Below are 27,930 nucleotides of genomic sequence, written 5' to 3' on the forward strand. Positions count from 1 at the left end.
CGTCAAGTGCAAAGTCTCCGAAGGCACGATCGCTGGCTGTCGGAAATATTCTAAATCGGGCAGCGTGCTGGAGTGCCGGGATTGGGCAAGAGCGGTAAGGGACATGGAGAGCCGGTTCGGGTAGATGATGTGAGCAATGAAACACATGCATCCGATCGATACGCAGGTCGCGTTGTCTGGCCAAGGATAAGATGTTACAGGTCTAGTATTATCTGCTGCCATTCTCTCTTTGCTCACCTTACAGTCCACATCTCGACACCTTGGTTATCCCCCGACTGTTAATCCCCCGAGCACACGTACTGCGACCATATAATCCACCGAAGAGTCTATCGTGGTTTATACATACACAAACAGCCACTCGAAGGCACACTTATCCGCCATGGCTACCACACCACCAAAGCCCATCGACCTCTCCCTTCCTCGCATCCTCTGCCTCCACGGCGGCGGCGTGACAGCCGAAGTCTTCCAACTCCAAGCTCGCAGCCTCATCAAAGCCCTACCTACCTTCCGCCTCGTCTTCGCAGATGGCCCCTTCTTCTGCGCTCCGGGTCCCGGCATTGCATCCGTCTACGAAGACTATGGTCCTTTCCGTCGCTGGCTGCGCTGGCTGCCTGAACACCCTGATATCGATGACGAGACTGCCATCGAGGAAGTCATGTATGCGATTGACACTTGCAAGAGCAGCGATCCTGGTACAGGACCTTGGGTGGGCTTGATGGGCTTCAGCCAGGGCGCTAAGCTTGCGGCGAGTTTGCTGTACGATCAGCAAGTGCGCGTTGAGAAGACAGGCCACGCAGATACAGACTACAAGTTTGCAGTGCTGTTGGCTGGAAGGCAGCCGTTGATGCAGTTGTCCGAGTACTCAGTCGGACCGGCTACATTGGGCGCTGGCGAGATCAGCGAAGGCTTCAACTATGAGGGGTCCAATGAGCATATCCTCAAACTACCGACGATACATGTACATGGACTTAATGATGCTGGTCTACATCTACACAGGGATCTGCTGAGAAAGTACTGTCATCCTGACAGTGTGACACTTATTGAGTGGGACGGCACCCACCGCGTACCGCTGAAGAAGACCGACGTTGACAGGATATGCACCGAGATATACAGGATCGCAAAATCGCAGGGCGTAAGGTGTTGAACGTTAAGATTAGACATTCAATACATTGAGCTCGATCATACACATACTTCGATCATTTTCTAGATCTTGATGAATTCCTACTGTTCTAAAAAATCTGTTTTACATGTGTGCGGATACCTAGAGTTTCAGTGTAATAACATATTACAGCAAAATATAGATTTATACAAAGAACCTCCTCAATTCATTGCAGTCTGCACCTTTCTCTGAATGCTTGCAATGGTGTCCGGCGAGGTGGTCATGCTGGCCATCAAATACAAGACATTGCCCAAGACGCGCGAGTGGATGGCGTTCTCAGACGACGAGTCATGAAGGAGGGTGTCCCTCAAACCAGTTGCGGCTGTCGAGGTGTACCCAGAACCAGCAGGATCCTTGAGCGAGATTGCCAGCACAGAGCCAAGAGCAAACACGCTCTCAACATTGGATCTGAGCGAGAGGTCACGCACAAAGTCTTGCGACCACATGCTCCAGAGACTCGGCTTGGCATCGTCCTCTTGTTTCCAGGCGGCCTTGAAGTTAGTCCAGGCAGCGCCTTCATCCATCTCCTGCATGGTCTTGAGGGAGTATCTGGCTATATCGCAGCCCACGGCATGAGCGGTGTAGCTGTGGCCATGAAGCAAAGCGTCCGACTTCTCAGGACTCAAGAAAGCCTCGAAAATGCTCTCACTGGCGAGAGTGGTACACAGGGGCAGCAAGCCGCCAGTAAGCAGCTTGGCGTGCACAGAAATGTCGGGCTGAACATCGACAAATGTCGAACTGCTGAAACGGCCGAGACGATACAGGCCAGTGAAGACCTCGTCAAAGACAACAGGAATGCCCTTCCATTCCAGCGCTGACTCCGATGTAGCTTCGGGTTTACCGTAGAGCTCCGGACACTGCTCACGTGCAACCTTGACCAACATGTGCTGGAAGAGAGGATCGCTGAAGAGCATGCCACCAGCACCTAGGATGACTGGCTCCATGATAAGAGCGCCGAACTTCTTGCCTTCTGCAGTCAAAGCTTCGAGAGAAGTCTTGATGTAAGACTCGTAACGCTCTGCATCGGCCTTTCTATCAGAGAGTGCAAAGATTTCGTCCAGGCTGGAGAAGGAGCGAACAGGGCCAAACTCTTCCTCCATACCTGCAGGAGGCTCGACAACCCACTTGCCGTCTCGCATCTTGACGAGTGGGAAGTCAAACCAATGGCCACGGCCAGAGTACCATTCAACTTTTTTGTTGTATGTCGATGGCTCCGACAAGTCCATAGTGCCGATGGTGTCACCATGATAACTGCCCTTGAGACCGAGGATCAAGATCTCATCATCCGGAGACCAACCATAGCGCTTACTAGCTGCCTTGAGTGCCATCTTGACACCAACCTCCATACCAGTGCTTCCATTGTCGCTAAAGAAGACTTTTGACAGGCGCGGGTTGCCAATGTTCTTGAGTAGCGTCTCTGAGAGTGACACGGCAGGTTCGTGTGCAGCACCGGCAAACATTACGTGACCGTAACGACCAGCGGCATGTGCAGCAGTAAGTGCCAGTTCAGGATTTCCATGGCCCAGACCCTGTGTCCACCATGATGCTGAACCATCAAAAGCAGGCTTGAGTTGATTGCCCTCTTTCGAACCAGAACCGGAAGAGTTGTGAGTTTGGAAATAGTCACCGTAGGCTGAGTCGATAGCGAGGATGTTCTGCTCTGATCTTTCGGTGTGCTGCATGAAAGGATGCCAGATGCTGGTATCGGCTCTCTTAGGCAGCGACTGCAAACTAGACAGTCTTTGGTTATGTGTACTGATCATATTGTCAATGCACTGTTCCAGGCTGAATGAGCTGCTTGCTGAGTCATAATATTGTTTCATAGATTCCTCGTCCTCTGCTTGAGTAGATTTGACCTCGGGAGGTGGTGGCAAAGAAAGAGTCAAGATGCCTTTCTTCTCGAAGTAATCTCTGAGATAGGTGTAGTTGTCGTATCTCGATTCCTCGAAGAGCAGAACAGAGTTCACATCGTATCCACGGACATGGAGTGACTCCCAAGATGAGATGGTAGAGCCAATTCCACCTAGGCGATGGTCGCCCACAAGCAATGCGGGTAGTCTCAAAGGTCGGTAGAGATCTGCTTGCACGTTACCAGAAGGTGCTGGAGAGAGTACACCACCTGCAGTCTCAACAACTGCTACAGCATCCTTCCCGGTAGCATAGTTGAGCAATTCATCGTAAACACGAGTCAAGATGCTCTGGTCGTCGACGGGCTCCTTGGATATCCTGGCGGCAATATGAGGGCTGACAGGGTCGTCAAATTGAAGTAGTGTTTTGGATGTTATGTCCTGAGAGTATCGCGTTATGTGCCTACAATCAGATCAGCATTTAACCTTTGACCAAGTATACAGACGGCTTACCTGTGGTCCTGTTCGTCGAGCGGTCCAGTCGAGATTGGTTTCAAGTAGTGTACGTTATAGTCTGGCAATCTCTTCCTTAGAGCTTTGCAGAGCAACGTACTAACCACTGTCTTGCCTACGCCAGTATTGGCTCCGTAGACCTGTACAGCTCTAAGCCTCGGCCATAGAGCAGATCCGACTTGACGCATGTTGGGCAGGACAGACTATGTGCACTTTTGGGGTTCTATAACAACATCAATGCTAGCAACCAGACGAAACGAATGAACGACGAAGACCGACGATGATTCACTACCTGAACAATGTCTAATGGTCTAGCCGATGACCCGGCAAAAGTTAGTGGGACCGCTTTCGGAGTAAGCTTCGGCGCTGTCGGACACCCCCTTTAGGAAACCCATTGCCGATCGTGAAAGCTTATTTTGAGCTTTAAAGTGCTCTCGGTCTCTTTTTACTCGGCCATATACATGCTTTAGGAACGCAAAATGATAGATGAAAGTACATCATCGATATCCGGAGTACGATAATGGAGGGGAACAGACTTGTCATAGAAAGTTTTGCTTGCTATTGAATTGCTGTATACAGTGTGTTTCGACCTTTTCTTATGCCGGTGCCGCATATACCTCCTCCAGCCAATTCATCTGTATAGCACTGACACTGCGAGCATACGTCCTGTTGGTATATACAAACTCATTGTACAAGATAGCTTCAAGCTTTCTGCCGTACAAGACACTGCTGGGATGAATGGCCACAGCCATGTGCCCGTGGATTGTTCTGTAACTGCCATCAGGCACCAATCTGGCGACATTGGCGGGAAATCCGCGCAGGAAACACTTCAAGATGTTGTTTCCAGTGGACTCTGAAATGGTATTGAGGTCATCATCATCGTCGGCGGTGGCGAGTTGTTCTTTCGTGAGGAGTTTGGCTTGTTGGCATTGGGCGCGGAGTTGTTTGCGGACATCCATAACGTTTTGCATAGAGCGGTGCGAGACCAGGTGTTGCTTGGCCCATTGCTTACGGTCGGTTCGTTCTGAAGCGTAGGCTTGTACGGCGCTGAGAAGAGTCAAATGATCTCCTTGGCGGCGCGAGAGTTTGTTGCGTGCTTCTCTGGCCTCATCGTTCGCATCTTGGTCCTTAACTTCGAGGAAAATGTTTTCGGAGTTGAAACAGGCTACAATGTCGATCACAGGTAGTAGACACCCCATCTCCGGATCGGCGGCTGCTATGATTGTTCTTCCATGAGCTGGGGTCAATGGTAGTCTTGCAATCTTACGACCCAGGTCACTTATGTTTCCATCTTCAGGATTCAAAGCATCAAGTTGGAGCAATTGCAATAAAGCACGCTCCATTGCCTCTCTCGATGGACGAGTCAGAAGCGGGAAATCCATAACATCATGAACACCTCTCGCCTTCATGGTGAGCACTGCCGAACTCAAGTCGCATCGCAGAATCTCTGGGACGGTGTCCTTCTCTAGAGCCTCAAAGTTTGACTTTGTGTACAGACGGAAACATTTTCCGGCTGCCTCTCTTCCTGCACGACCTTGACGTTGAATAGCGGAAGACTTGGATATGTCCTTGACAAGAAGTGAGTCAAGGCCAAGACGATTGCGGAATTGCTTGATTTTGGCCTTCCCACTGTCAATAACGAAACGAACACCAGGTACCGTAATCGAGGTTTCGGCAATGTTGGTCGCCAAAATTACTTTGCGTGTGTTTGGAGGAGCAGATGAGAAAATAGCCTGTTGTTGTGCTTGAGAAAGTGCTGCGTATAGTGGTAACACAAGCAGCTTAGGCAGGCCAGAGTCTTTAGTGATCACGTTCGGTATCATGTCTTCAATTGCTTGCTGCAGGTTCGTGATGACGTCTCCGCCAGTAAGGAAGACCAGGATGTCTCCAGGCATGGGCTCCTTACGGTGGATCTGGAAAATCTGCAACAAAGCTGCTTCAGAGAAGTCTCGTGTGGGCTCAGAAAGATACTCTGTTTGTACAGGATACATCCTACCCTCAACAAAACATGTTGAAATTTTGTTTGAGCTTGGAACAGATGGCTGTTGTAATTCCTCGGCAGGCGCCTCCTTGCTGCCCAAAGCCGGCGTACTGCTGTCGACAGTAGGTATGCTGTCTTCGACACGAGGCTGCCCGAAGCCTTCGCTGAAGAAGTCCTTCAACTTTTCAGTATCTGCTGTAGCACTCATTACAACAACCTTGAGAGGCTTCCCTTTGCGCTTTTTAGCCGCTTCGCTCGTGCCGGTCACGAGACCACAAAGGAAACCTAAGAGCAAATCTACATTGACACTTCGTTCGTGGACTTCATCGACCACGACACAGCTGTATTCGGCCAAGGCAGGGTCTCTCAACATCTCTTGCAACAACATTCCCTCGGTGAGGAACTTGATTCTGTTGTTCTTTCCAACATTGTCGTCGAAACGCACGTTGTAACCAACAAGGGCTTGTGGGCTCTTTCCGAGGGGAGTGCCCATCTCTTCGGCGACACGACGGGCAAGCGAGACAGCGGCGACACGACGGGGCTGAGTGACGGCGATACGTCCAGTGCACCAGGCAGAAGTGTGAAGAAACTGAGGAACCTGGGTCGATTTACCACTACCAGTCTCACCGGCAAGAATCAGGACGTGGTTCTCGAGGAGGGCATTGCGAATGTTGGCAGCTTGCGGCCAGATAGGCAGACTCTGGCGGACCTGTAGCAATTTGTTCTGGCGAGCATTCGGTGGATTGTGTGGTCTCTTGACTCCATTTTCATGCTCTTGCGACTCGTCTCTCTGCACCTTGTCGTTTCGTGCCTCTTTAGATACTGTCTTTTGCGATTCGGCAATCTGGAGGTTCTTGAATTTTGGCTTCTCGTTCTTTTGTGACTTGTCGATGCGCTGCTTCTTTGTTCTGAACTGCGTCTTGAGCGCCTCGGCAATCTGCAAGTTTTTGTATACAGGCTTTTCGGCAAGTTGCAGGTTTTTGTATATTGGTTTGTCGCTTTGTGTCTTCTTGTTGGTCACATCCTTCTCTTCTCGTTTGCGTTTCTGTCCTTGCGACGCGGCCACGTCTTTGGTTGCGCTCATTTTTTTCTTTGCTAAGGTCCTGGCAAATACTGGGCAGCTGCAATCTACCTAGATGGCCAAACTTGCAACTTTCCAAAATTTGCGGCGTCTGCCGCCAAGAGAATCTCCCCATGGGCCATGAGCAAGCGGGGAAATAGGTTCAGGGTCGTTCTTGTTCGAGCCTTCCTCTTTTGATTTGACTGCTGTCTCGCTTGCATTGACTTCGAACCCGACAACAGCCTCTGACGCGTCACGACTCACATCCTGCCTCGGACCTCTCGACAGCCGAATATTTCGACAATCGGATTCGCTTTTTCGGGCAGCTTCCGTCCACCTTCATTGTTCCCCGCACTTCATGTGCCGCTTCGCACCGTTGATCTCAATCTGGATCTGGATCTGATCACTAACCGCGCTCCACCACTGCCAATTCATCTTGCAAACGTTCAGGCGTATATGCTGAGACTCCATGCTTCAATGGTCGGCCTCCAGCTCTGTGTGGGGCGCTGACACCGTCGCGTCATCTGTAGGGCCAAAGCTTAAGCAAGGTGCTCCCATAAGCAGATGGCTTACAAAATCTTGCCTTTCTGGTCCTCGGTCGAGGTGAGGGGTATAGATGTTCGCTTGATATTCGTTAGTACCGAGGACTATGCTGAGCGAGCCGCTCCCAGTGGCTTCGCATCAATGTCCTCCGACCTCTAGATTGCCATGAGCTCATCATGAGAGTCCGAGTTTACCGAATAGCCCACATATAAAGAGCTCTCTATTCCCTCTTGTTTGTCTGTCATTCTCTCGTCTAGTCCAAGCATCCTCCTTGACCATTTGCTTTCGAGTCCGGAGAAACATGGGTGCCCTCTCCTTCCTAACAACAGCAGCCATACTTGGCCTGTCAGCGGTCGTGTCTGCTCAGAACTCTAGTTCGTGTAAACCATTGCCAATTGTGGACCTTGGATATGCCCGTCAACAAGCCTCGTCATTCAACGTGAGTCGATTGTTCAATTGCCAAGGATTTTGCAGCTTATATAGAACAGGTGACCGGCGGTTACTATAACTTCTCCAATATCCGTTATGCCGCTCCTCCAGTCGGCGACCTTCGTTTCGCGGCTCCTCAAGCTCCTGCTGTGAACCGAACCGAAGTGCAAACCGGAAGTGTCAACCGCATTTGCCCTCAGGGCAACCCAGCATGGTTTGCCATTGCCGAGGAGTGGATACCAGAATATCTGCTAGACAATAAAACCAGCTTCACCATGTCAGAATTTAACACTTCCACTTCCAGCAGCAACTCGTCTGCGGCTACCGCAATTGATCCCAGAGAGAGCGAAGATTGTCTCTTCCTCGATGTCATGGTTCCTGAAGGCATTTTCAACTCCAATGAACAGCACCCCGTTTTGGTCTGGATCTATGGAGGTGGATATACCTCTGGTTCAAAGGCTGGCAGCGGAGATCCTGCCGGTCTACTCGAGCGGTCTCAAATGGACAATTCTAGTGGTGTCATCTATGTGGCCATGAACTACAGACTAGGCGCTATGGGCTGGCTCTCGGGTCCTACTTTCCAGGAGAACGGAACCGCAAACGCGGGCCTTTGGGATCAAAGATTCGCTCTCGAATGGGTTCAGCAGAACATCCATCTATTCGGAGGTGAGTTTGCCAGGTGTTTTGATATATATAATTGTCTCTGACTTCAGATCAGGCAATCCAGATAATGTGACCGTGTTTGGCGAGTCGGCAGGAGGTGGATCTATCATGCATCAGTTAACAGTTCGTGACTATTCTTACCAATCTTGTAGGCCCAGAGCTGACTATCGAGCAGGCGTTTGGTGGCCTTAAAGGTCCAGCACCGTTCGCAGGTGCAGTGCCACAATCACCTGGCTTCTTCCCTGTAACGTCCCCAGCCGTAGAGGAAAACACCTTCAATGATTTCCTCGCTCTGTTGAACGTATCCACCTTGGCCGAAGCACGCCAATTACCTTCCTCAGCAATCATCGCTGCCAGCGCACAACAAATTGGCTCAGCCCCCTTTGGTCAGTATATCTACGGACCTAGTGTAGATGGCGACTTTGTACCTGCACTGCCAGGCCAGCTGCTCGCCCATGGCCAGTACGACAAGAACGTCTCCGTTATGACCGGTCACAACGCAGATGAAGGCCTCCTCTTCACGAACCCCTTCATCAGCAATAACTCTGACCTGGACACCTATCTCAAAACGAGTTTCCCTGCCCTCAACTACATGCCAGAAACCCTCAACTACATTACTCAAGTCTTGTACCCACCAATCTTCGACGGCAGTCAAGCCCAAAACTACACCAACCAAATTGGTCGCACCGCAGCCATTCTATCGGAGTTTGTCTTTACTTGCAACACTGTCTGGCTCAATGAGGCATACAACAACCAGACCCACGCTTATCTATTTGATGTGCCACCTTCGATCCATGGTCAGGATATCGCATACACCTACTACAATGGCAATGGTAGCGCAGTCTCTGGAGCCGGAGGAATCAGTCTCGGCGTGCAATATCCTTCTGTCGCTCTTGCTATGCAGGAATACATTACCCAGTTTGCAAAGACTGGTAACCCGAACATCATGGGTGAGCCTTTCTTCCCCATGTACGGAAGCAACCAAACTGTTCTGGCTTTGAGACCAAGAAGCATTAGTCCGATGAGAGATCCTGCTTCCGCTGCGAGATGCGCCTGGTGGCAGAAGGGTTTGTACTATTGATCAAGGATTTGGGGATACTTGTATATCGTGCTCGTCTAAGGCACTGCATATATACCACAATCCAATGATAATGTCTGTAACGTTAAATGCATCCCTTCGTCTCTTTTGTTCGAATCACAGCTGCTGAGACCATTCAATCAGTATCTTCCATGTACAAAAGCCAAAGCTACAATGGATCACTGCGCTGAGAGCTGCTATACGATGGCTATAGCAATGCGTGCTCTTTCTAGAAGAGTGTTCTGATGCCTACAAGATTGCTTCTCGGTAATTGCGCGTCCTTGTAAGATGCAGTCGCTGTAGTGGTGATTTGTCCGAGATGATCGCTAGAGACGATTCTATTCTTGTTGGTCTATGTTGTCTCTTCGCAAGTGTTGTCAATTTGCTGTCGTGAACAAGAGAAGATGAAAGAAGCAAGGTGTTGTGTTGCAAATAAATAAGCAAGAGGGGTCCAGTCGTCAGATGGAAAGCGCCATCGTTTGTGGAGTGTGACGACCTTGCTGCATAGAGAATGCTGGCGCTTTCCTTCACACCTTAAAGGAGAATCGCATGTAATCTTTGCTCTAGTGACCGGGAAACGACCACTCACTGCGAGTGTATCAAGCACTTGCTTTTCACATCAGAGCAACAAACATGCAAGCTTCACACGGTCTCACTACACCGCAGATCCGATTTGGAGTCTCTGTCTACTACTCGCAGGTGACCAAATCATAGCACACGATCATGGTACAGTTTTTTGCTGGCTAACAGCGTCTTGTGCTGCATAAGTTGTGGTAGCATCGCCTTGCCTCATAGAGCTGATACAATCATAGCCCTCCGATGCATCAACCAGGGAAGCCAGCTCTGGCCATTTTTCTTGCTCTCCCTTCCCTACGATTTGATCCGCGTGTCTCCTTTCGTTGTCTAGCAGCCTGAGTATTGCTTTCGCTAGGAGGGCCGGCCGGATTACCACCACCTCGACCGCCCCTACCACGCCCGCGTCCACCACGACCCCTTCCACGTCCGCCTCCTCTTCCGCCTCTTCCTCCAGAACCGTTATCTGAGTCTTCCGTGGCTTCGCTGTCTCTGTAAGCGGTCCTCTCCAACTCCGGTTGTGCGCCACTGAAAGCAGAGTATCTTGCCTCGAGTCGCTTAAGTCGTCTGGGGTCGCGGCCAAGCATGACTGCCCAGCCTTCAATGGCCTCATCCTGCATTCCTGTCTCATTCTTGAGAGCCGCACGAGCTGGGCTGCGACGAACTTCTGATGACCGCTCAAAGACTCCTCGATCCATGCGCCAGGCACGGAACAGTGCTTCTTCATTCTCTCCCTGGTTTCCTGTATCGGTGTCTCTTGATTCTTCACCATCTGGTCTGGCTGCATCAACATAGCCTCCCACGTCAGCTTCGTCATAAGTATCATCACGTTCATCATCGTCCGAGTCGAATGCAGCCAAAGCTGAAAGAATGGCGCTCTTGGCAGGCGCAGAGCTTCTGTCCTCCAAAAGAGAATCCGCTGTAAGTTTTGCGTTCTTCCTGCCAAGATGTAGGCGTGAAGCATCCACCTCAAGTCTGTCAAATTCATCATCATCAAAGACATTACGACGCTGTGGAGGCGGTGTGCTGCGCGGTGCCAGCTGTTCGACCTTTTGCTGCTCTATATGCTGAGCGCTTGCCTTCGATGTAGACAGCTCTTCAGTTCGATCGAGTGATAGTAGATGATTTGGTAGCGAGTCATCTAGAAGATGGGCAGTCACTTGCTCCACGTCCTCATGGTACTCGTCCAGTAATCTGACAATGAATCCTGAGCCGAGGTCCGGGAACAGATCCTGAATCTGCGATATGAGGCTCATACGATGAATGTGGTGCTCGCCCGAGAAAGCACCATGCCCAAACTCTTCTGCTGTTGCCTTTCCTTTCCCCTTATTAACCTTGCGCACTTTCTTGGGCCTTGCAATTGAAGCCGAGACGAACGAAGAAAGGGTGTTTGCTAGGTTTTGTGCTCGCTCTGCATTCTTTCCAGCGACAGCTGTTCTCAGCTTGGATAGCAAAGAAGTGTTGGTTACCAGATCTGCCAAGATCGATGCTTGCGAACTACCAGCTTGATTCTTCAGGCCGTAGAGATGGTCGAACAGCAGAGAGTAATTGGGCTTGTCGCCTTTGGTCAAAGACAGGAGACCATGATACAAGACCGAGACAAGTGACTTCCGTAATTCAGGCGAGCTGCGCTGATACGCCGATGACATGGCGTCTACAAGCTCGGAACTGGTCAGAACGATTGCACCAGCCTCATTAGAAGAGAAAAGGAGAGGAACAATGCGCTTCACATTGATCTCAGCTACATCAGGCTTCGATGATTCAAGTTGCTTGATCGTCGATGACAGGAAGCTTTGTAAAGAACGATCAAGATCAGAGTGCCTAGCTTGCCAGAGCTTCTGTAACAATAAGTCCAGGCTTTGGGTCTTCATGTAGACATGACTGAAATCGGAGAGAAATTCCCATTGCAGCAGGGGAGTCGGAGGAGAGGAAGTGGTCAAGAGGATTCTGTGAGTAAGAATGAAACATGCCCTCCGTAGGTTGTGCTCCTTGCCCTGACTTTGTCCATGCTGCTGGCGTTCTTGAGCTGTAACTTGGTAATAAGATGTAAGAAAGGGAATCAAAGATTGCTCGTTTCGGGCTGCGTTTTCGAAGTCCTGCTTTCCGAGACGCAGATAAAGGGCTGAAAGTGACAGCCATGCGTCAAGACATGCTTCCCATTCACTTGGTCCTAAGTCCTTGCGAACTTTCGCTGGAGGATATGAAGCAAGTGATGGCAGATTCATTGAACGTCCAGGACCCGTCGTTGTTCAAGCAGAATTGGAAAAGAAGATACCCGGTGGTCCAAGCTGGAAATTGGCGTATATGATAACAAGCAAGTCAAGTTCACAACATGGCCAAAAAGTTGAGACAGTGATGGCGGACTGTATGACGAGATGGTTTGGGTCCAAGCGCGGCTACGGTCACCAACTTGGGAAAGCGCTGGTCTTGGCACCCGCGAATGACCCACACAGAACTTTCTGAGGACGCAAATTCGCTTCTCGATTTCGACCATCACCAAAAGGCCAATCATCACTTAGCCGTGGACATTCTGCCCGAGTCTTGATTGCCATATCCGTCTTTTGACCAGGTGAGACTGCCTTGTTACAGCCGGCGACACCTTGCGACAGTCGACTAACACCTCGCGACAGCACCAACCCATCTCAAAATGTCGTTCCAGGACCCCAAGAAGACCGGCCAGGCCGATGCCCCCAAGATCCACAAGATCCGCATCACCCTCACCTCCCGCAAGGTTCAGTCCCTCGAGAAGGTCTGCACTGAGCTCATCGACCGCGCAAAGTCGAAGGACCTCCGCGTCAAGGGCCCCGTCCGTCTCCCCACCAAGAACCTCAAGATCACCACCCGCAAGACCCCCTGTGGTGAGGGTTCCAAGACCTGGGACACCTACGAGATGAGAATCCACAAGCGTCTCATCGAGTGAGTTCTACCGCTACACTACAAGTCGTTTTGATCAGCATGCTAATCCTGTCTCTCTAGCCTTAACGCCCCCACTGAGGTCGTCAAGCAGATCATCATCAACATCGAGGCCGGTGTTGAGGTTGAGGTCACCATTGCCGCTTAAATGCGTTGATGCTGTGTCAATCGGTACCAGTCCCATTCGGCGTATAGTCGGAAGACAAGTAAACACTGGACTTTTCTAGCGAACAAAATAAAAAGACGGTCAAAAACATTGTCATGTGTTGTTCCTTGTGTCGTGATATGTGTAAATGCCATTATGATCGTCTACTTGAATGCTTGCAAGTCGCGTACCCAGCGAGCAAACCATTCCATGATGAACCCGCGCCCCTTTTCCATGCTACCCTAGTGTACACAGCGGCTTCACCCTGATAGAACAAAGCTTACTTGTAGAAGTCGAACTTGTCTGCCTCAGACGCTCCCTTTACCTGGCTGGTGTAAGCGTCCTCGAGATCTTGCTGAATGATGTTGTAGCGGTTCTTTCGGACAGCTCGCAGACCAGCTTCCTGCATGATGGCAGCAATGACAGCACCACTCAGAGGATCGTTGCGAACAATGAGACTGTCAAGATCAACTTCGGGACTCAAGCTCATCTTGCCGGCGATAGTGCTGAAAATCAGTCTTCGCTCACGTCTGTCGCGAAGGTTGGGGAATTCGATCTTTCTGTCGAGACGACCGGGACGGAGAAGGGCGGGGTCCAAAGTGTCGGCACGGTTGGTGGCCATGATGACCTTGACGTTACTGGTCTGATCGAAACCATCCATCTGGTTGAGCAGCTCGAGCAAGATACGCTGAACTTCTCTGTCTGCACCAGTCTGAGCATCGAAACGTTTGGTGGCAATGGCGTCGATCTCGTCAATGAAGATGATACAAGGACTGTTCTCGCGAGCCATACGGAAGACGTCTCTGACCATACGAGGACCCTCACCCAGATACTTCTGAACAAATTCGGATCCGACGACTCTGATGAAGGATGCGGTAGTGCTGTTGGCCACAGCCTTTACTAGCATAGTCTTTCCAGTACCAGGAGGACCGTAAAGGAGAACACCACGGGGAGGATCGATACCGATCTGGTGGTAGAGATCGAAGTGTGTAAGGGGCAGCTCGACGGCCTCTCTAATTTCCTGCTTTTGCATATCCAATCCTCCGACGTCAGCGTAGGAGATATCTGGCTTCTCGTCTGCACCAAGCATAGCAATGGAAGAGTCTGCCTCTGGAGGGAGGATGTCGACGAGAGAGTTTGAGTGGCGGTGAAGGGCGACGGAGGATGAGGGCTTGAGCAGCTCACGATCAAGAGTTGAGAGGATGCGCACGACATAGTTGGATCCAGTCGACGACTGTACGATGCCAGTGCTGGAAGCGGTTAGCATGTGATGCTCTGTCAAGTGTCCAGCGTACTGACTTCTGATCGATGGCCTCCATAAATTGTCCGATGACAAGTGGCACACTCTGTATCCTCTTGATCTCCTCTTGTGCACGCACGAGCTCCCTCTTCAGCGATCTTTGTTCATCCTTGATGTATTCCTCTTGCAGCTTGATGTACCTGCCTGTTGTTAGCATGTAATTATCCAGGGCAGCGGTTCCCAACGTACTCAAGCTGTCTTTGGAGCTTCTTGAATGTAGAGTATTGATCGTCAGAGTCTGCGCCGATGCCTTCGAGAGATTCGATGTTCGGAATGGATGATGAGAGCTGTTTCTTGTGCGGCGGCACGGTGTTTGCGTACGAGTCGACGGCAGTGTCGGCCATGATGTGCTGATTATTTGTGATATGTGTGTATTTGGACGCAGCTCAAGGAGGGTCGAGACGGCGGAACGTGATAGACTGATGCAGAGAGGTAGTGAGTTGATGGCTTGTCACTTGTCACTTGCCTCAGCGACGTTCTTGGTTGCAATCAGCGTCACACCGGAGCTTGCAAACCCCGACATTCAAGCATCCTAGCTAGTGTTTGAATCACGTGAATAGGGCCGACCCTGCCCTACCTGTCCTTTAGCCTCGACCTGCCCTCATCATACTTTGATCGCGATGCGCACCAAAGAAAACCCCTTGGAGCCGTCGCAAGGGCGTTTCTGCATCGTGAGAGATCTGATCTCAAAAACACGCCACATCTGGGATTCCTTGAGATCTGATGTTCCAGGAACGGTGTACCTTCAAATAGCTTGGCGACCACTATCTGACCTGGCATTACAGAATATACATTATGGAATGCTAAGTAGGTAGTCAAGGAAAGTGAGCATGTAAATCTGTCATCGATCCATACAGAGTACGAGTGCCATGGGAATGCTAAGCACATATGGCTCCCGAAGGAAGCAGCTGACAGCCTTCACCGACATGTTTTCCTAAGCCCCGCGGCCGATAAAGCAGAGCCTCGCTCGCCGAGACGTCTCGAGTGCTTTGCAATTACCACCTTAAGGTATAGTTGGAAGTCGACACCTTTGTGTCGGCTGCTTTAGCAGTAGATAGAGCCAATAAAGCTTATAAAGTTGTTGTCTGAATGGGTGTAGCTCAAGCATGGATGATAATTTGCGTTCGCTGCGAAAACCCAGCGTTCCGGTGCAATGCAGATCCGTCGCTGCCGGAACCAAGCATGTACAGCAGAGGCAAAGGGTCGCAACAAAACAAATGCCAGCAGCTCGACCTCAGGCATGAAAGGTCGGCTTGACAGAATTAAATGCCCCGCATAGAGAGCTACAGTGTCTTGTAGAGCAAAAAGATCTCGAGACTTGTCGAGAGCTCTGACGTCTTGCATTGATTTTAGCGCGGCTTGCCAGGCTCGGACGCACCCACTCGATCCAAAGCCCGACTTTCAATTCTTCTGTTGCTACACGAACGGAGAAGCCAACCCATCGTCACGCCGCTTCCTCCATTTCTTTGGGACTGTGCGAAACCCAACATCAACCATTTGGCCACGCTCGAGCGACTCGCGACACGCGCGAAACACCGCCGCCGCCCGGCTCGCCTCACCCCCTCGACGTCCTTGAGCCTCCCGCGCGCGAAGCCCCATCTCGTCGGTGCCGCGACCTCGACACCCTTTGCGCGGATGACCTCCCAGGCCCGTAAATCATGAGCGGCTATAATCCCTATGCCTCAGGGCACGGGCACCAAGGCGATGGCATGCAGCAGATGGACATGTCGGCCAATGGACAAATCATGGCCCAAGGAGCTGCCATGGACGCCATGGTCGGACAATCTCTCGACGACATCGTCAGTCAAAACGCCAAACTCATGCGAAGACAAAGCATGCCTCAAATTTATCATCCGGGCCAACAACAGCAACAGCAACCACAAGGGACTCAGCCTATGGACACTGACGACCCAAGACGCATGTCCATGATGGAATTTACCGGCACATCTCCGACTGGTCCTCTGGAATCCTATCAATTCAATCTCCCAAATTCAGATATGGTCGACGCTACAGCTTATATGGCCGCCAGCCAGGCCAATCCCAGCAATCTAGCCAGACAAACCTCCACCGGTGGAGGCGACCTGGCTATCGACAATAGTTTCGCCTCAGCAAGTTCTTTTATGCCCATGATGCCGCCAACCTCATCCTACCAGTCTCCTGCAAATCTCTCCAACATGGACATGGACCTTAACAGTCCCTACATCAACACACCTATGCACATGTCATCCATCGGTTACAACAGTCCGAATATCGATCGTCCGATGGCCATGTATAATCACCCTTCTTATCACCACGGAATGATGGCTTCTCCTCTCAATACCTCTGTGCCCAACCACATGTACACACAATCTCCAGAAGCTGGTGGGAATCCAAATCCTTCTAAAAGGCCGTCACTCGAAAACTCGCAGAGCAGATCATCAACAAGCCAAAATATGCAAAACACACATCAACAATCACGCCAGCCCACACCGCAACGACAAAACACCAATCGACAACAACCGCAGAACCAGAGGCAACATTCTGGATTCAGAGCGCAACCTCAAAATCCCCAACCTGGTTCAACACAAGACGTAGGCATGGATAGAGGCCGAAATTCGGATTCAGGACATCGTTCACCCGATCCGTCAAAATATAACCCGAACAATCAAGGCTTCAATTGGCCTACACCAGAAGGTCTGTCTGGCTGCATGAATTTGTGCGTGATTTTCAAGCTCACTCTCAAACAGGCGGATGGCCATCCACAATGACCGGCAGGCCCCACATGCATTCTCAATACAAGAATGCCTATTCTTCAACCGGTTTCGACATGCTTGGGGTTTTGGTATGTACTACAGTCAGGACGTTACGGGTCGTGAAAGCTGATTCGTGAACAGATGCGTGTCGCAACTCGACCAAATCCAGAAATCAACATTGGCTCGGTCGACTTGTCGTGCGCTTTTGTAGTGTGCGATGCAGAGAAGGACGACTTTCCTATCGTTTATTGTTCAGACAACTTCGAACGACTTACTGGCTACACTCGGCATATGATTCTCGGCAGAAATTGCAGATTCTTGCAATCGCCAGACGGAAATGTCGAAGCTGGCGTCCGACGCAAATATGTCGACGATGATTCGGTACTTTATCTCAAAAACATGATCAACCTTCGAAGAGAAGCTCAAATCTCACTGATCAACTATCGACGAGGAGGACAACCGTTCATGAATTTACTGACGATGATTCCAATCGCATGGGATACAGATCAGGTCAAGTTCTTTGTGGGATTCCAAGTCGATTTGGTAGAACAGCCAAACGCCGTGACTGATCGAAACCCTGATGGCACATATTCGATCAACTATCAAAGAGGCATGACAATGCCACGTTACGTCATGAACGCTCCCGAGTCGACTGTCAACCGATCAGAGCTTGGCCAGACGATACCGAGAGACGACGTCTCTGCCATTCTCAGCACAATCGGAACCGGAGAATCTGATTTCGCCAAACGCATGTGGGACAAGGTACTGCTCGAGAACACAGACGATGTCATCCATGTTTTGTCTCTCAAGGGTCTGTTCCAGTGGGTTTCTCCATCGGCGACAAAGGTGCTCGAATACGAGCCTGGAGAGATTATTGGCACAGCACTTTCATCGATCTGTCACCCTAGTGATATCGTGCCAGTAACCAGAGACCTCAAAGACACCTCTACTGGAGCCTCAGTCAACGTGGTTTTCCGAATTCGCAGGAAGAACAGCGGTTATATGTGGTTCGAGGGTCACGGATCGCTCCATACGGAACAAGGCAAAGGTCGCAAATCGATTATCATGGTAGGAAGAGAGCGTCCGGTTTATGCGCTCAGCAGGAACGAGTTGACTGGATCCAACGGAGTCGGGGAAAATGAGCTTTGGACCAAAATCTCGACGTCAGGCATGTTCCTGTTCGTATCATCGAACGTCAGACAGCTGCTTGATCGCCAACCGGATGAGCTCGTAGGAGTAAGCATTCAATCTCTCATGAGAGCAGACTCCAAGGCCGAGTTTGGACGTGTTCTGGAGCACGCTCGAACTGGCAAGAAAGCATCGGTCAGACACGAGATGATCAATCGCCGTGGACACGTCCTTCAAGCTTTCACGACATTGTACCCTGGAGATGCGACGGAAGGCCTCAAACCGACATTTATCGTTGCTCAAACCCGTCTCATCAAGCACCAGCGGGGCAATTCATCATCTCGACCAGCGCTGAGTCAACGTGGATCGGAATCTGTGCTGTCTGGAAGATTCACACCTGTGACGCCAATGCTCGTGGGCGACAATACTCCACAGTCATTGATCCAGCTTCAGTCTACCGATGGTGCAGCCCCCACTTACTCAGGCCAAAATGGACTTCAGCTTGGTCGCCAGGATGGTGCATTGGCTTCTGAGGACAACTTGTTTGACGAACTCAAAACTACCAAGTCATCTTCTTGGCAGTACGAGATCAGACAGCTAGAGAAAAAGAATCGCATGCTAGCAGAGGAAGTTCAGTCTCTATTGGCTGCAAAGAAGAAACGAAAGAGGAGAAAGGGTGCTGGTCAGATGCAGAAGGACTGTGCCAACTGCCACACCAGAGTCACACCCGAGTGGAGGAGAGGCCCAAGCGGACAACGAGACCTTTGCAACAGCTGTGGTCTAAGATGGGCCAAGCTGGTGAGTCAATCGGCTACGAATTCACGCGTGAGCGCGGATGGTTAACCACTCAAACAGAACGGCAGAGTATCACCTCGAACCAACTCACAGCACTCTGTGCACTCGACAACATCTGAGAAGGCTTCAAAGAAGTCCCAGTCACCGATGCATCCGCCTGGCGTCCACGGAGTCAAGACAGAATCGACGACCCCGCGTCAGCAGTCACTCGACGCGCTCGCACAGCATGGTCAGAACATGAACGCTCCCAGCGGATACGTTAATGTCTCCTCACCACAACAGCACCATGGACCAACAGGGCATGCGGCAAATATGGAAGGTGCCAGCAGAGTTCCTGAGAAGATCGAAGAAGAATGAGGATATGGCAGTACCCTCGAAACTTCTCGTTCTCCGGTTCTGGCCTTTGAATTTCATTGCTTCACGCTAGATATGAGTTTGCGGCTTTGGAGCTCTGTCCTTTCCCCCACTCACCCCCGACCTATCTCTTTCTTCCTGTCTCCTCTGTATGTGTTGTCTCGTCTTGTCACGATACCCATTTCTTTTCGAGTTCTTCATCGCCAGCACAGCTCTACATGTTTCTTCATCTTCTACTGGTTTTTCTCTTCCCCTGATTCCCATCATCTATCTTGTCCACTCGCCACCTTGTTCCTGTTTTTCAATCTAGAGACGTTTGTCAGCTGGGTTCGATGACGTGGCAAACAGCACGGAAAGAGGGAGAGGCGCGCATGGTTTCCCTGTTTGGAGTTTCCAAGAACTCTACTTTTGTTTTCCCTTACCCCCTCTATTTTTATGCGCAGCAGCAACTGAGACGAAAGGCTTTTTATGAACACGAAAACATGGCAATGTTTCCCTTGTTTTGGAGGGGTTTTCTGGTTGCTTGTTTTTCCCCCCTTCTTCTTCTTTTTTTCTTCTTGATCAATTTTGACTCCCTGGTTCATTTGAGAGAAAACTTCCTCACAATTGTACGTACAATGAGCTAGTCAAATGCCTTTCGCCCCTTCTTTGTACATACTGGATTAGCCACAGTTTCTCAATCTCGAAACCTTTTTGTTCATACATCTCTTCCTCTACTTCCTATTTGTGATTTGAACATTCATTTGGCAGATTACTCCATACCTTTTTAAAACACAATCCTAGAAAACTTCTTACAGGGCGATAGCACAGCCAGCTCTGAGTCAAAAGTCCAGATCAGATAGCCAAGATAGAAGCTTCAGTAATGTTCTTGAACGCTTAGAAGGAAAATGTATTGTTTTCTACAATAGAACAAATAAAAAATGGGATACAACAGCCGCTCCGCGAAATATTTACTGGTCGTCGAGAACGTGAAGGTACTTCTTCTCCTCTCTCTTCTCGCGCTCGGTCATAGGAGGCAAGTCGTAGTAGGATGAACTACGGTATGCTTGCTGCGGTGGTTGTTAGCGGTGTGTTTCGCGGGGCTAAAAGCAACGCAGCAACTTACGAGGTAGTGGTATGTGAAGTTGGCAAGGTCAGTAGGCTCGATGCCCAAGTCCTTGAAGGTCTTTGCTGTAGGGTCAATGGTCTGGTCGATGAACTCACGGGCAACTGAGTCCTTGCTCATGGTGGTGAACCAAACGAGCTTGTTCATCAGGGTTGCAACGGGGGACATGATCTGAGGAGGAACATTGATGTGACGTCTGCTCTTCAAGATTTCGCGCTCGACAAGCTCCTTGATCTCTGCCATTGAGTACTGCTTGGGACCGTACAGCTCGTAGGTCTCACCAGCGGTGCTGTCGTCGTGGCACATCTTCTCAAGGGCCTCACCGACGTCAATGGCGTGAACGGGGTTCAAGCGCTCCTGCATGTTGTTGGATGTGAACATGTTGGAAGCCTTGGCGATGCGGTGAAGCAGACGGTCCTCGAAGCCGAACATAGGAGCAGGGCGGACGATTGTCGTCTCGGGGAAGATGTTGCGGACAACCTCTTCACCACGGGCCTTGGTACGGTAGAACTCGGAGGGCGAATCCAAAGAGACGGAGTGGGATGAAACGTGGACGAAACGGTCAACATCGTACTTAGCAACCGCATCGGCAATACGAGAGGCACCCTCAACATGGACATCCTCGAGGTCGAAGTTCTTGGTAGGGTAATCACGACCGATCAAGTTGTAGACAATGTCAGAGTGACGAACGGACTCCTCGATGGAGGCGGTGTTGCGAAGATCCATTTCCTTTGATGCTTGTCAGCGCAGGTCGGCGCAAATGGTCAGGTATAGTCAGAGGCGTACGAGGAAGACAACACGACCCAGGTCACCAGAGACCTTGAGATGGCGCTTGGCCATCTCCTCACGGAAGGGAACGACGACGGTGCATCCGGCACGAGCTATAAGGTGGATTCAGCAATTGAGTAGGCGAATCGGGTCTCGAGAGCGTGTACCGAGTCTGTTGACAATGTAGCGGCCGAGGAAACCAGTGGCACCAAAGACGGTAGCGGTATGGCCTTGGAGGTGGGTCAGTCGAGATGGGTCAATTGGAAGAGTCGTTTAGCATGGGACCAACCTCCGAGCGAGGATCTGTTGGCGAGTTGAGTCAGTAAGGAAAGAGCGAGCGTGTCGGGCAGGTGAGTGGTACCTTCCACCAGAGATTCTAATGATGGGCTTGCCGGTTCTGGTGATGGCGATGTCCTGAAGGCTTCGCGACTGGACGCGCGGGAGCGAAGTCTTTGCGAATTGGGGGCCGGATCTGGCGAGCTGCCTCTGCAGAGCCATGCTGCTCGCGATCTGGCTCATGTTTGCGTAGATTGGGGTCTATATCGATTGTACGTCCCGAATGGTCAGCAATGCGAGGTACAGCCAAGCAAGTCCGCTCGGAGAGTCGGAGACTTCCGCGAGCGACTGTTGCTGCCAGACGGCGGAAGGTGCGTGCACGCAGCAGCGTCACTGAGAGCACCTTCCACTTGTGTGAGCTCTAAACGACACCAAGCAATCATCCATCCAACACTACAACTCTATCACCACAACCCAAACCTCTGTTTGTCGCAACGTTTGGATCTCCACAAGTCACACATCTCCCTCTCTCAGCCAACATGGACGTCGACACAATCCCAAACCTGCTGGCCGATCAGCGTGACGCCGCCCCCGAAGACGTCCAGCACTACTTTCTGCAATTCGAAGATCTTTGGGAGCGCAAGCTTTGGCACGAATTGACCAACGACCTCGTCCTCTACTTCCAAGATGACCGAAGCCAGAAGCAGCGCTTGCCGCTCTACAACCAGTTCATCAAGACTTTCGCCGACAAGATCAACCAACTCCAGCTTGTTACCCTCGGTCTGAGCACTGCTTCACAATGCAAAGGTATCCTCTGTGTCCTCTTTCATTCCAATTCATTTCTAACACTGTCTCCTCAGATGACAACGAGCGTTTCGAGTTCCTCACCAACCTTGCCTCAAGCGTCGATAAGCCCGCATCACAGGACGCTTTCGTTTACGCAAAGACCGCTGTAGCGGCTGTCGAGTTGCGCTTGAAGAAGTACGACGAGGCTCGCAAGGACCTCGACCAGTGCGAACAGATCCTTGACACATTCGACTCGGTTGAGTCCGTTGTTCACGCCTCTTTCTACCGTGTCAGCGCCGACTACCACCAAGCCAAGCACGAGTTTGCCGCCTACTACCGCACTACCCTCCTCTACCTCGCATGTATCGATCTTGAGTCTCTCTCCCTTGAGGACCGTCAGCGCATCGCCTACGATCTCTCGATTGCTGCCCTCGTCTCCGATTCCATCTACAACTTCGGTGAACTTCTTCTCCACCCTATCCTCGACACACTACAGAACACTCAGCACGCTTGGTTGCGTGATCTCATTATTGCCTTCAATAAGGGTGACCTGGGCGCCTACGACGTCCTCGCTGCACACATGGGCAAAAACGATCTGCTTAAAGAGCACCAGAACTTCTTGTACCAAAAGATCAGCTTGTCCGCTTTGACCGAGACCGTCTTCCGCCGCCCACCCCACGATCGTGCTATGACCTTCACCGAGATCGCTCAGCAGACCAAGGTCCAACCGAACGAGATCGAGCACCTCATCATGAAAGCCCTCAGCCTGGGTCTTGTGCGTGGAACCATCGACCAGGTCGCAGAAGTTGCAAGGATAACATGGGTCCAGCCCAAGGTGTTGGACAAGGGTCAGATAATCAACATGCGCGAAAGACTGCGTGCTTGGGACGACGGCGTCAACAAGCTCGGAAACTGGATTGAGAGTTCGGGTCAAGAGATTTGGGCTGCATGAGCGAAGCAAAAGAGCAAGGTTTAGATCATCATCAAGTGGCGCTACGGCGCATTATGACAAAGGGGCACTGGGATTTGATGGCATATGACAATAATGCATGGCCTTTTTCGAAGCAGAAGAACCTGCTCGGGCCTCGAGCTGTACAATAGAATCGATTTCACGTTACAAGCTCTATCGACTCTTTCGAACTAATCGTGATGCCTGTGGCTTAAAGAAATACTTTGGAATCCTTGCCAAACCAATCTCTGTTGATCTCAGCCTACTAATTTCGCCTTAAACGCCCCATACCCTGTCTCTGACCAACCAGCACATCCTCATAGAGTACTTGCATCGTTCCCTATCCATCAGAACGAGTTCATCTGTTCTTGCATTAGCTTGCTTTCCTTTTCACTGCAAACTCGACTCTCAGAAAGCGACTTACCGCACCAGCCAAACCGATCCACTCGTTTATGCCTTTTATGTACACGTCTTCTTGAGCGTCTGGTTGTACCTCATGGCCATACACTGTTATCTTATCGAATGTTGCAACTTCTTGAAGGACTTTTGTTTCTGGTGCTGGCTCTTCTTCTTGTTGTTCTTCAGGGTCTAGCGTTGTTGGTGCTGTGGATGTAGTGTTGGGAAGGATTGTATCTGTTTTCTGGAGTATAGCGCCTATGAAAAGGAGTCTTGTTAGTCTTTCTTCTCTCTTTGCCGTGTAAAGAGATTTAGCATGGTGTTTGTACAATTCGAATTGCTACATGAAAGCAAGTGAAGAAGACTTGACAATACGAGATACATACCTCTGTACCCCTCAGGCAAGTCCAAGACTCTGCCATTCAATTTCCTGCCGCGGAAGTATGCTGTCGCTGTGCTGTTTTGATTGCCATCGGAGGTAATCTCTGGTGTCCAATGTCTTGTGCTTGCGTGAACGGGGCCATTGTGTTGGATGCGGCAAGGCAGCACATTGACTGCACAAGTCGGGGTTTTTTCAGATCTCTTGACGGCGAGCATTGCTTTTATTGTTAGGCTCTGACTCTCTTTCGTGGTGATTCGATTGCTCAGATAATGGATGGTAATTTGTAAGGCTAATCGTTTATTGGTATGGATTGGCATTTCATTGATGGTTCTTCGTGGGACGCGTTTTCGTGTGCAGCTCGCGTTTCCACTTAATCAACGCTACCTTAATCTCTATACTTAAGCCATTCCAACCTCTGCTCTGTGCATTCATGCAAGCGATGAAAGCTGCTCTCCTTGTACGGAAGAGCAGTAGCAAGAAAAAGAAGTAAAACAAGAAAAGAAGGAAAAGAAAAAAAACTTGGGAAACTCCGTAGCCACTTCCTCTCCCGAACTCCACACTTTCCGCCTTGATGAACAGGGAAGAAAAGAGCAATGCAACAAGCGACATCTTATGATCGCTAGAAAAGCTTTGACCATGCTCCATAAACTCCATGTCGTGCGCTTTGTGACAATAACGACAACAACTCAAAGCAATACGTTCAGACCGTAACTCATACCTGCGCCATAGTGGCAGGGGTCAGGAAGACAGCTGCGGCGGAGTTCGCCTGTGGAAGCGCAGCAGCCTGGCGCTCGCGTTGCACCTTCTCACTTTCCATCTTCTCCTTATCGGCTTTGGTAATGCGTGGCTTGCGAGTGGCTCCAGTGCCGCGACCACGGCCTCGACCTCGGCCAGTCATGGGAGTGGTTGCTGCGGCTGAAGGGTCGGCGTTCTTTGCGGCGAGTTGAGCGTGAGTGACACCGGTAGCACCTCCACGACCGCGTCCACGGCCACGACCTCTTCCACGACCAGAAGGTGCAGAGGTCTCGATCTGGGCCTTCTCTCCTTCCGGCACAAGCGGGCCAGAATAGACAAAGAAGCCATCCTTAGCGACTGCTGCACCTTCTTCCCATGCCAACTCCGTGTCGTCGATAAAGTCATCTTCCTTGTCGTAATCCTCCACCTTTCTACGGCGGCGCTTCTTAGGTTCGTCTTCACCCTTCTTCTCTTCCTCCATACCGCCCATCTCAACGTTGCTGTCATTCTCGGCCTCAGAATTGAGGTCGACAGAGATATCGTCACCAGTGCCAGGCTCCAGACGGTTGGCTGCAGCAGCGACTTGCAATAGACGTTCACGGTGTGCTGCAGCACGAGGATTGATGGCATTCTTTCCATACTTCTTCAGGATTTCTTGGGCAATGTTGATCGTGTTGTTACCTGCTGGATTGAGGGGAATCTCGATGTCAATATTCACTCCATGGCGTTTGTGATCCTCGGTGACGGCTGATGGACCTCCGAAGATATCACTACCAGAAAGAAGGCCACTACCGGTAGCTGCAGGAGGTGAGGCGCGCTTGGCCTTTTGTGCTGGTGCGGAAGATGGTTTGGCGGCGGGTTTTTGATTCTCCTTCTCCTTTTCCTTGTCCTTGTCTGAAGGCTTAGCAACGATCTGTGCTGGCTTTTGCTCGTCATGAGCGTCGATGTCCATGGCGTCATCCATCACCACAGGCAGTGGATGCAAGATTGGTTGAGGTGGTTTGTTCGTGAGGGTGCTTGGCGCAGGTTGAACTTCTGGTTGACGGTTGACGCTGGAAGGAGGCGGCATGGTGGCAGCAACGCTAGGTGATTTTGCCTGAGCAGGTACAGATGGAACCACAGGAGGGGACATGAGTATATCGTTAGGAGCAGGAGGGTTGATCAGACTTGCGATTGCAGGTGATGCGCTTGCTCTGTGCGCATGTGGTGACACTTGAAGTGAAGCAGTCGAAGTGTGTGCAGGTGTCGAGTAAGGGTCCACGGTCATAGAAGCGCGAATGGGGTCATATCTTTGACCACTCGAGGCAGGCCGTGCAGGAGCCGGTGCGGGTGCGGGTGCGGGTGCAACGATGGGTTTCTTTTCCTCGGTTTTCACAATCTGTACAGGCTGTGTTTGCTGCGCACTCGGAGTAGGTGGAAGAGGCGTCTGGAATTTACCAACCATGTCACCAAGAGTAGGTTGACGGTTTGCAGTAGGAGTAGAATTAGTCGATGCATCAGTCTTCTGTTTCTTACGCGAGCCAGCTGTTGGAGCATTAACATCCTTGGGCTCACGAGGCTTGCGAGGTTTCTTTTCCTTAGCAGCCTCTGCAGCAGCAGCCTTCTCGGCGGCCTTCTCTGCCTTTTCTGCTGCCTTCTTAGCCTTTTCTGCCTTTTCCGCTGCCACTACCTCAGGATCTCTCCTCTTGCGCGTTTGTTTGACCTTTTTGGTAGGATCATGTGATGCAGCCTTGGCGTTGCCATTTGTGGTATTTGCAGACGTTGACGTAGCAGGCTGTGGTTGTGGTGGACGAGAAAGTTGGGGAAATGCAACATCTCCAGGACGCAGAAACTGAGGCTGCGCGGGCGCGACACTGATGGTATCAGAAAGTCCTTGTGGCGGAGAAGACATGGGCGAGGAGCCCCTGGAGCTTTGTCCATCGCCGACCGCGGCCATGACGAACACCAAAAACGAAAAAGGGTCGCAGGTGGTACAGTGGCTGAAGAGGGTCAAGCGATACAGCAAGAATACCGTATTGGAAAATGCAAATTGCAAAATCAGACCTGCAAAACAGCAGATGCAATCGCTAGTATTGGAGTGATACCTCTAAGCCGAAGAGATATGGGTGTGGTCAAACCACTCGAAGCTGCGCGGGAGGCTTTAGCAACCACCAGAAGCCGACGACGGTTTGGAATTCGAAACCTGGACGGCCAGCGGAGCAAGCGACGACGACAAAGAACCAACAGTCGAATGCACTGATCTTAATGGCAAAGAGACAACAGACTTGGCCTTGATGTAGTGCTCGATGGCTGATGGCAACTGATGGAGGACCACAAATTTGAAGAGATGTGGAAAGGAAGGAAGTCGTAGACGTACAAGAAGAGCACGCGGCAAATTGGAAGAGAAAGAAAGAAGAAGGAGAAAGGAAGAGCGAGACAGAAAGTGCGCGGTGATGGGCTCTTAGAAGCTCAGCGTGAGCCCAGGGTTTCTGCGTTGCTGGCTGCGGGAACAAGTGGCCGAGAACGATCAAACGAACAGCCCAGCTAAGGCCAGTTATGATTTAGGCATGAGGGGCGCTAAAGAACGTGCTGTGACATCCGTGAAATAATTTGGGTCCTAACTAACCTTTCGGGGGTGAGGTGTGCTTATTGCTTGCAACCATACATATATGCCAGCCGGTAGACATTTGTTCACTTCTGATAGATTCTCATATGCCTAGATTGTTACTTCTTTCTCTGCAGCATTCTTGCAAGCCCATATTGCACGTCTTGAGTCACCACTCGAATTACCAAAACTGCAAGTAGATCAGATCCCGAGCATTACTGAAAAAGCTTGGCTTGCTAGGATTGCCGACGAACATGTTGGTACAATTTCAATCAAGATTTTGTGCGTGCTTGCTTCAACGTGCAGAACAACAATCTCTTTATGAACATGATCATTTGTTCTTGACATGATACATGATGAATCCATGATCTACTGTGTGTACAGTGTGCGTGAACGTCGTCCAAGGGTCCACCTACTTTTAGTGATCGATGTTGCTCCCGAATTAAGAATAGGGCTCCCGCGAAAAAGTGGGGCTCCCGCAGCCTCGTGCATAACCAGTCCGATCTCTCTTTTCCTAAAAATGTTTGACAGCTCGAGCTGTAAATACAGACATCATGACACTACGCGGACAGCAATTCAATATAGACGACTTTGACGCTCAGAATTCACCAGAAGTCGCCAGCGCCCCTCAGGCCTTCAATCCTTTCAATTTTGTCGCCGACGTCCAGGAACGCAAGCCAACAGCCGCGCCTACGCCGCCGCAACCACCCGCCTTCAAGAACTCTCCAGGTGGCTT

The 27,930-nt window shown here is 50.8% G+C and overlaps 12 protein-coding genes across 12 annotated transcripts; 5 read left to right on the top strand and 7 right to left on the bottom strand.

The window, feature by feature from the left end:
- Positions 1–379: 379 nt before the first annotated feature.
- On the top strand, positions 380–1,144 carry M437DRAFT_79761 (uncharacterized protein; the record flags this gene model as incomplete). Its single annotated transcript, XM_041027237.1, has 1 exon — positions 380–1,144. The coding sequence occupies one exon, from the start codon at positions 380–382 to the stop codon at positions 1,142–1,144; it is 765 nt and encodes a 254-aa protein (XP_040884125.1).
- Positions 1,145–1,320: 176 nt separating this feature from the next.
- M437DRAFT_37780 (PLP-dependent transferase) lies at positions 1,321–3,707 on the bottom strand (the record flags this gene model as incomplete). The annotated part of the gene is made up of 2 exons (XM_041019709.1): positions 1,321–3,469; positions 3,520–3,707. 2 exons carry the CDS (start codon positions 3,705–3,707, stop codon positions 1,321–1,323), a joined length of 2,337 nt encoding a protein of 778 aa, XP_040884126.1.
- Positions 3,708–4,115: 408 nt separating this feature from the next.
- On the bottom strand, positions 4,116–6,584 carry M437DRAFT_36370 (ATP-dependent RNA helicase; the record flags this gene model as incomplete). Its single annotated transcript, XM_041019432.1, has 3 exons — positions 4,116–5,252; positions 5,331–5,573; positions 5,643–6,584. The coding sequence occupies 3 exons, from the start codon at positions 6,582–6,584 to the stop codon at positions 4,116–4,118; spliced, it is 2,322 nt and encodes a 773-aa protein (XP_040884127.1).
- Positions 6,585–7,404: 820 nt separating this feature from the next.
- On the top strand, positions 7,405–9,276 carry M437DRAFT_37575 (carboxylesterase family protein-like protein; the record flags this gene model as incomplete). Its single annotated transcript, XM_041019655.1, has 4 exons — positions 7,405–7,542; positions 7,592–8,213; positions 8,260–8,318; positions 8,371–9,276. 4 exons carry the CDS (start codon positions 7,405–7,407, stop codon positions 9,274–9,276), a joined length of 1,725 nt encoding a protein of 574 aa, XP_040884128.1.
- An 821-nt stretch (positions 9,277–10,097) lies between these two features.
- M437DRAFT_37839 (uncharacterized protein) lies at positions 10,098–12,071 on the bottom strand (the record flags this gene model as incomplete). The annotated part of the gene is made up of 1 exon (XM_041019725.1): positions 10,098–12,071. The coding sequence occupies one exon, from the start codon at positions 12,069–12,071 to the stop codon at positions 10,098–10,100; it is 1,974 nt and encodes a 657-aa protein (XP_040884129.1).
- A 422-nt stretch (positions 12,072–12,493) lies between these two features.
- Positions 12,494–12,907, top strand: M437DRAFT_70934 (ribosomal protein S1; the record flags this gene model as incomplete). Its single annotated transcript, XM_041025594.1, has 2 exons — positions 12,494–12,762; positions 12,823–12,907. The coding sequence occupies 2 exons, from the start codon at positions 12,494–12,496 to the stop codon at positions 12,905–12,907; spliced, it is 354 nt and encodes a 117-aa protein (XP_040884130.1).
- A 277-nt stretch (positions 12,908–13,184) lies between these two features.
- On the bottom strand, positions 13,185–14,548 carry M437DRAFT_37058 (26S protease-like protein regulatory subunit 6B; the record flags this gene model as incomplete). Its single annotated transcript, XM_041019562.1, has 3 exons — positions 13,185–14,154; positions 14,204–14,344; positions 14,394–14,548. The coding sequence occupies 3 exons, from the start codon at positions 14,546–14,548 to the stop codon at positions 13,185–13,187; spliced, it is 1,266 nt and encodes a 421-aa protein (XP_040884131.1).
- A 1,314-nt stretch (positions 14,549–15,862) lies between these two features.
- Positions 15,863–19,216, top strand: M437DRAFT_79768 (uncharacterized protein; the record flags this gene model as incomplete). Its single annotated transcript, XM_041027238.1, has 4 exons — positions 15,863–16,877; positions 16,931–17,025; positions 17,078–18,862; positions 18,920–19,216. The coding sequence occupies 4 exons, from the start codon at positions 15,863–15,865 to the stop codon at positions 19,214–19,216; spliced, it is 3,192 nt and encodes a 1,063-aa protein (XP_040884132.1).
- Positions 19,217–20,163: 947 nt separating this feature from the next.
- Positions 20,164–21,584, bottom strand: M437DRAFT_37458 (putative NADH-ubiquinone oxidoreductase 40 kDa subunit mitochondrial precursor; the record flags this gene model as incomplete). Its single annotated transcript, XM_041019630.1, has 6 exons — positions 20,164–20,262; positions 20,319–21,047; positions 21,105–21,199; positions 21,254–21,316; positions 21,376–21,389; positions 21,448–21,584. 6 exons carry the CDS (start codon positions 21,582–21,584, stop codon positions 20,164–20,166), a joined length of 1,137 nt encoding a protein of 378 aa, XP_040884133.1.
- A 317-nt stretch (positions 21,585–21,901) lies between these two features.
- On the top strand, positions 21,902–23,100 carry M437DRAFT_35956 (uncharacterized protein; the record flags this gene model as incomplete). The annotated part of the gene is made up of 2 exons (XM_041019350.1): positions 21,902–22,169; positions 22,223–23,100. 2 exons carry the CDS (start codon positions 21,902–21,904, stop codon positions 23,098–23,100), a joined length of 1,146 nt encoding a protein of 381 aa, XP_040884134.1.
- Positions 23,101–23,470: 370 nt separating this feature from the next.
- On the bottom strand, positions 23,471–24,090 carry M437DRAFT_36807 (ribonuclease H1 small subunit; the record flags this gene model as incomplete). The annotated part of the gene is made up of 2 exons (XM_041019511.1): positions 23,471–23,751; positions 23,880–24,090. 2 exons carry the CDS (start codon positions 24,088–24,090, stop codon positions 23,471–23,473), a joined length of 492 nt encoding a protein of 163 aa, XP_040884135.1.
- A 497-nt stretch (positions 24,091–24,587) lies between these two features.
- M437DRAFT_36592 (HPC2-domain-containing protein) lies at positions 24,588–26,546 on the bottom strand (the record flags this gene model as incomplete). The annotated part of the gene is made up of 2 exons (XM_041019480.1): positions 24,588–26,222; positions 26,280–26,546. 2 exons carry the CDS (start codon positions 26,544–26,546, stop codon positions 24,588–24,590), a joined length of 1,902 nt encoding a protein of 633 aa, XP_040884136.1.
- Positions 26,547–27,930: the final 1,384 nt, after the last annotated feature.

The sequence above is a fragment of the Aureobasidium melanogenum genome, assembly GCF_000721775.1.
Source record: "Aureobasidium melanogenum CBS 110374 unplaced genomic scaffold scaffold_1, whole genome shotgun sequence".
NCBI lineage: Eukaryota > Fungi > Ascomycota > Dothideomycetes > Dothideales > Saccotheciaceae > Aureobasidium > Aureobasidium melanogenum.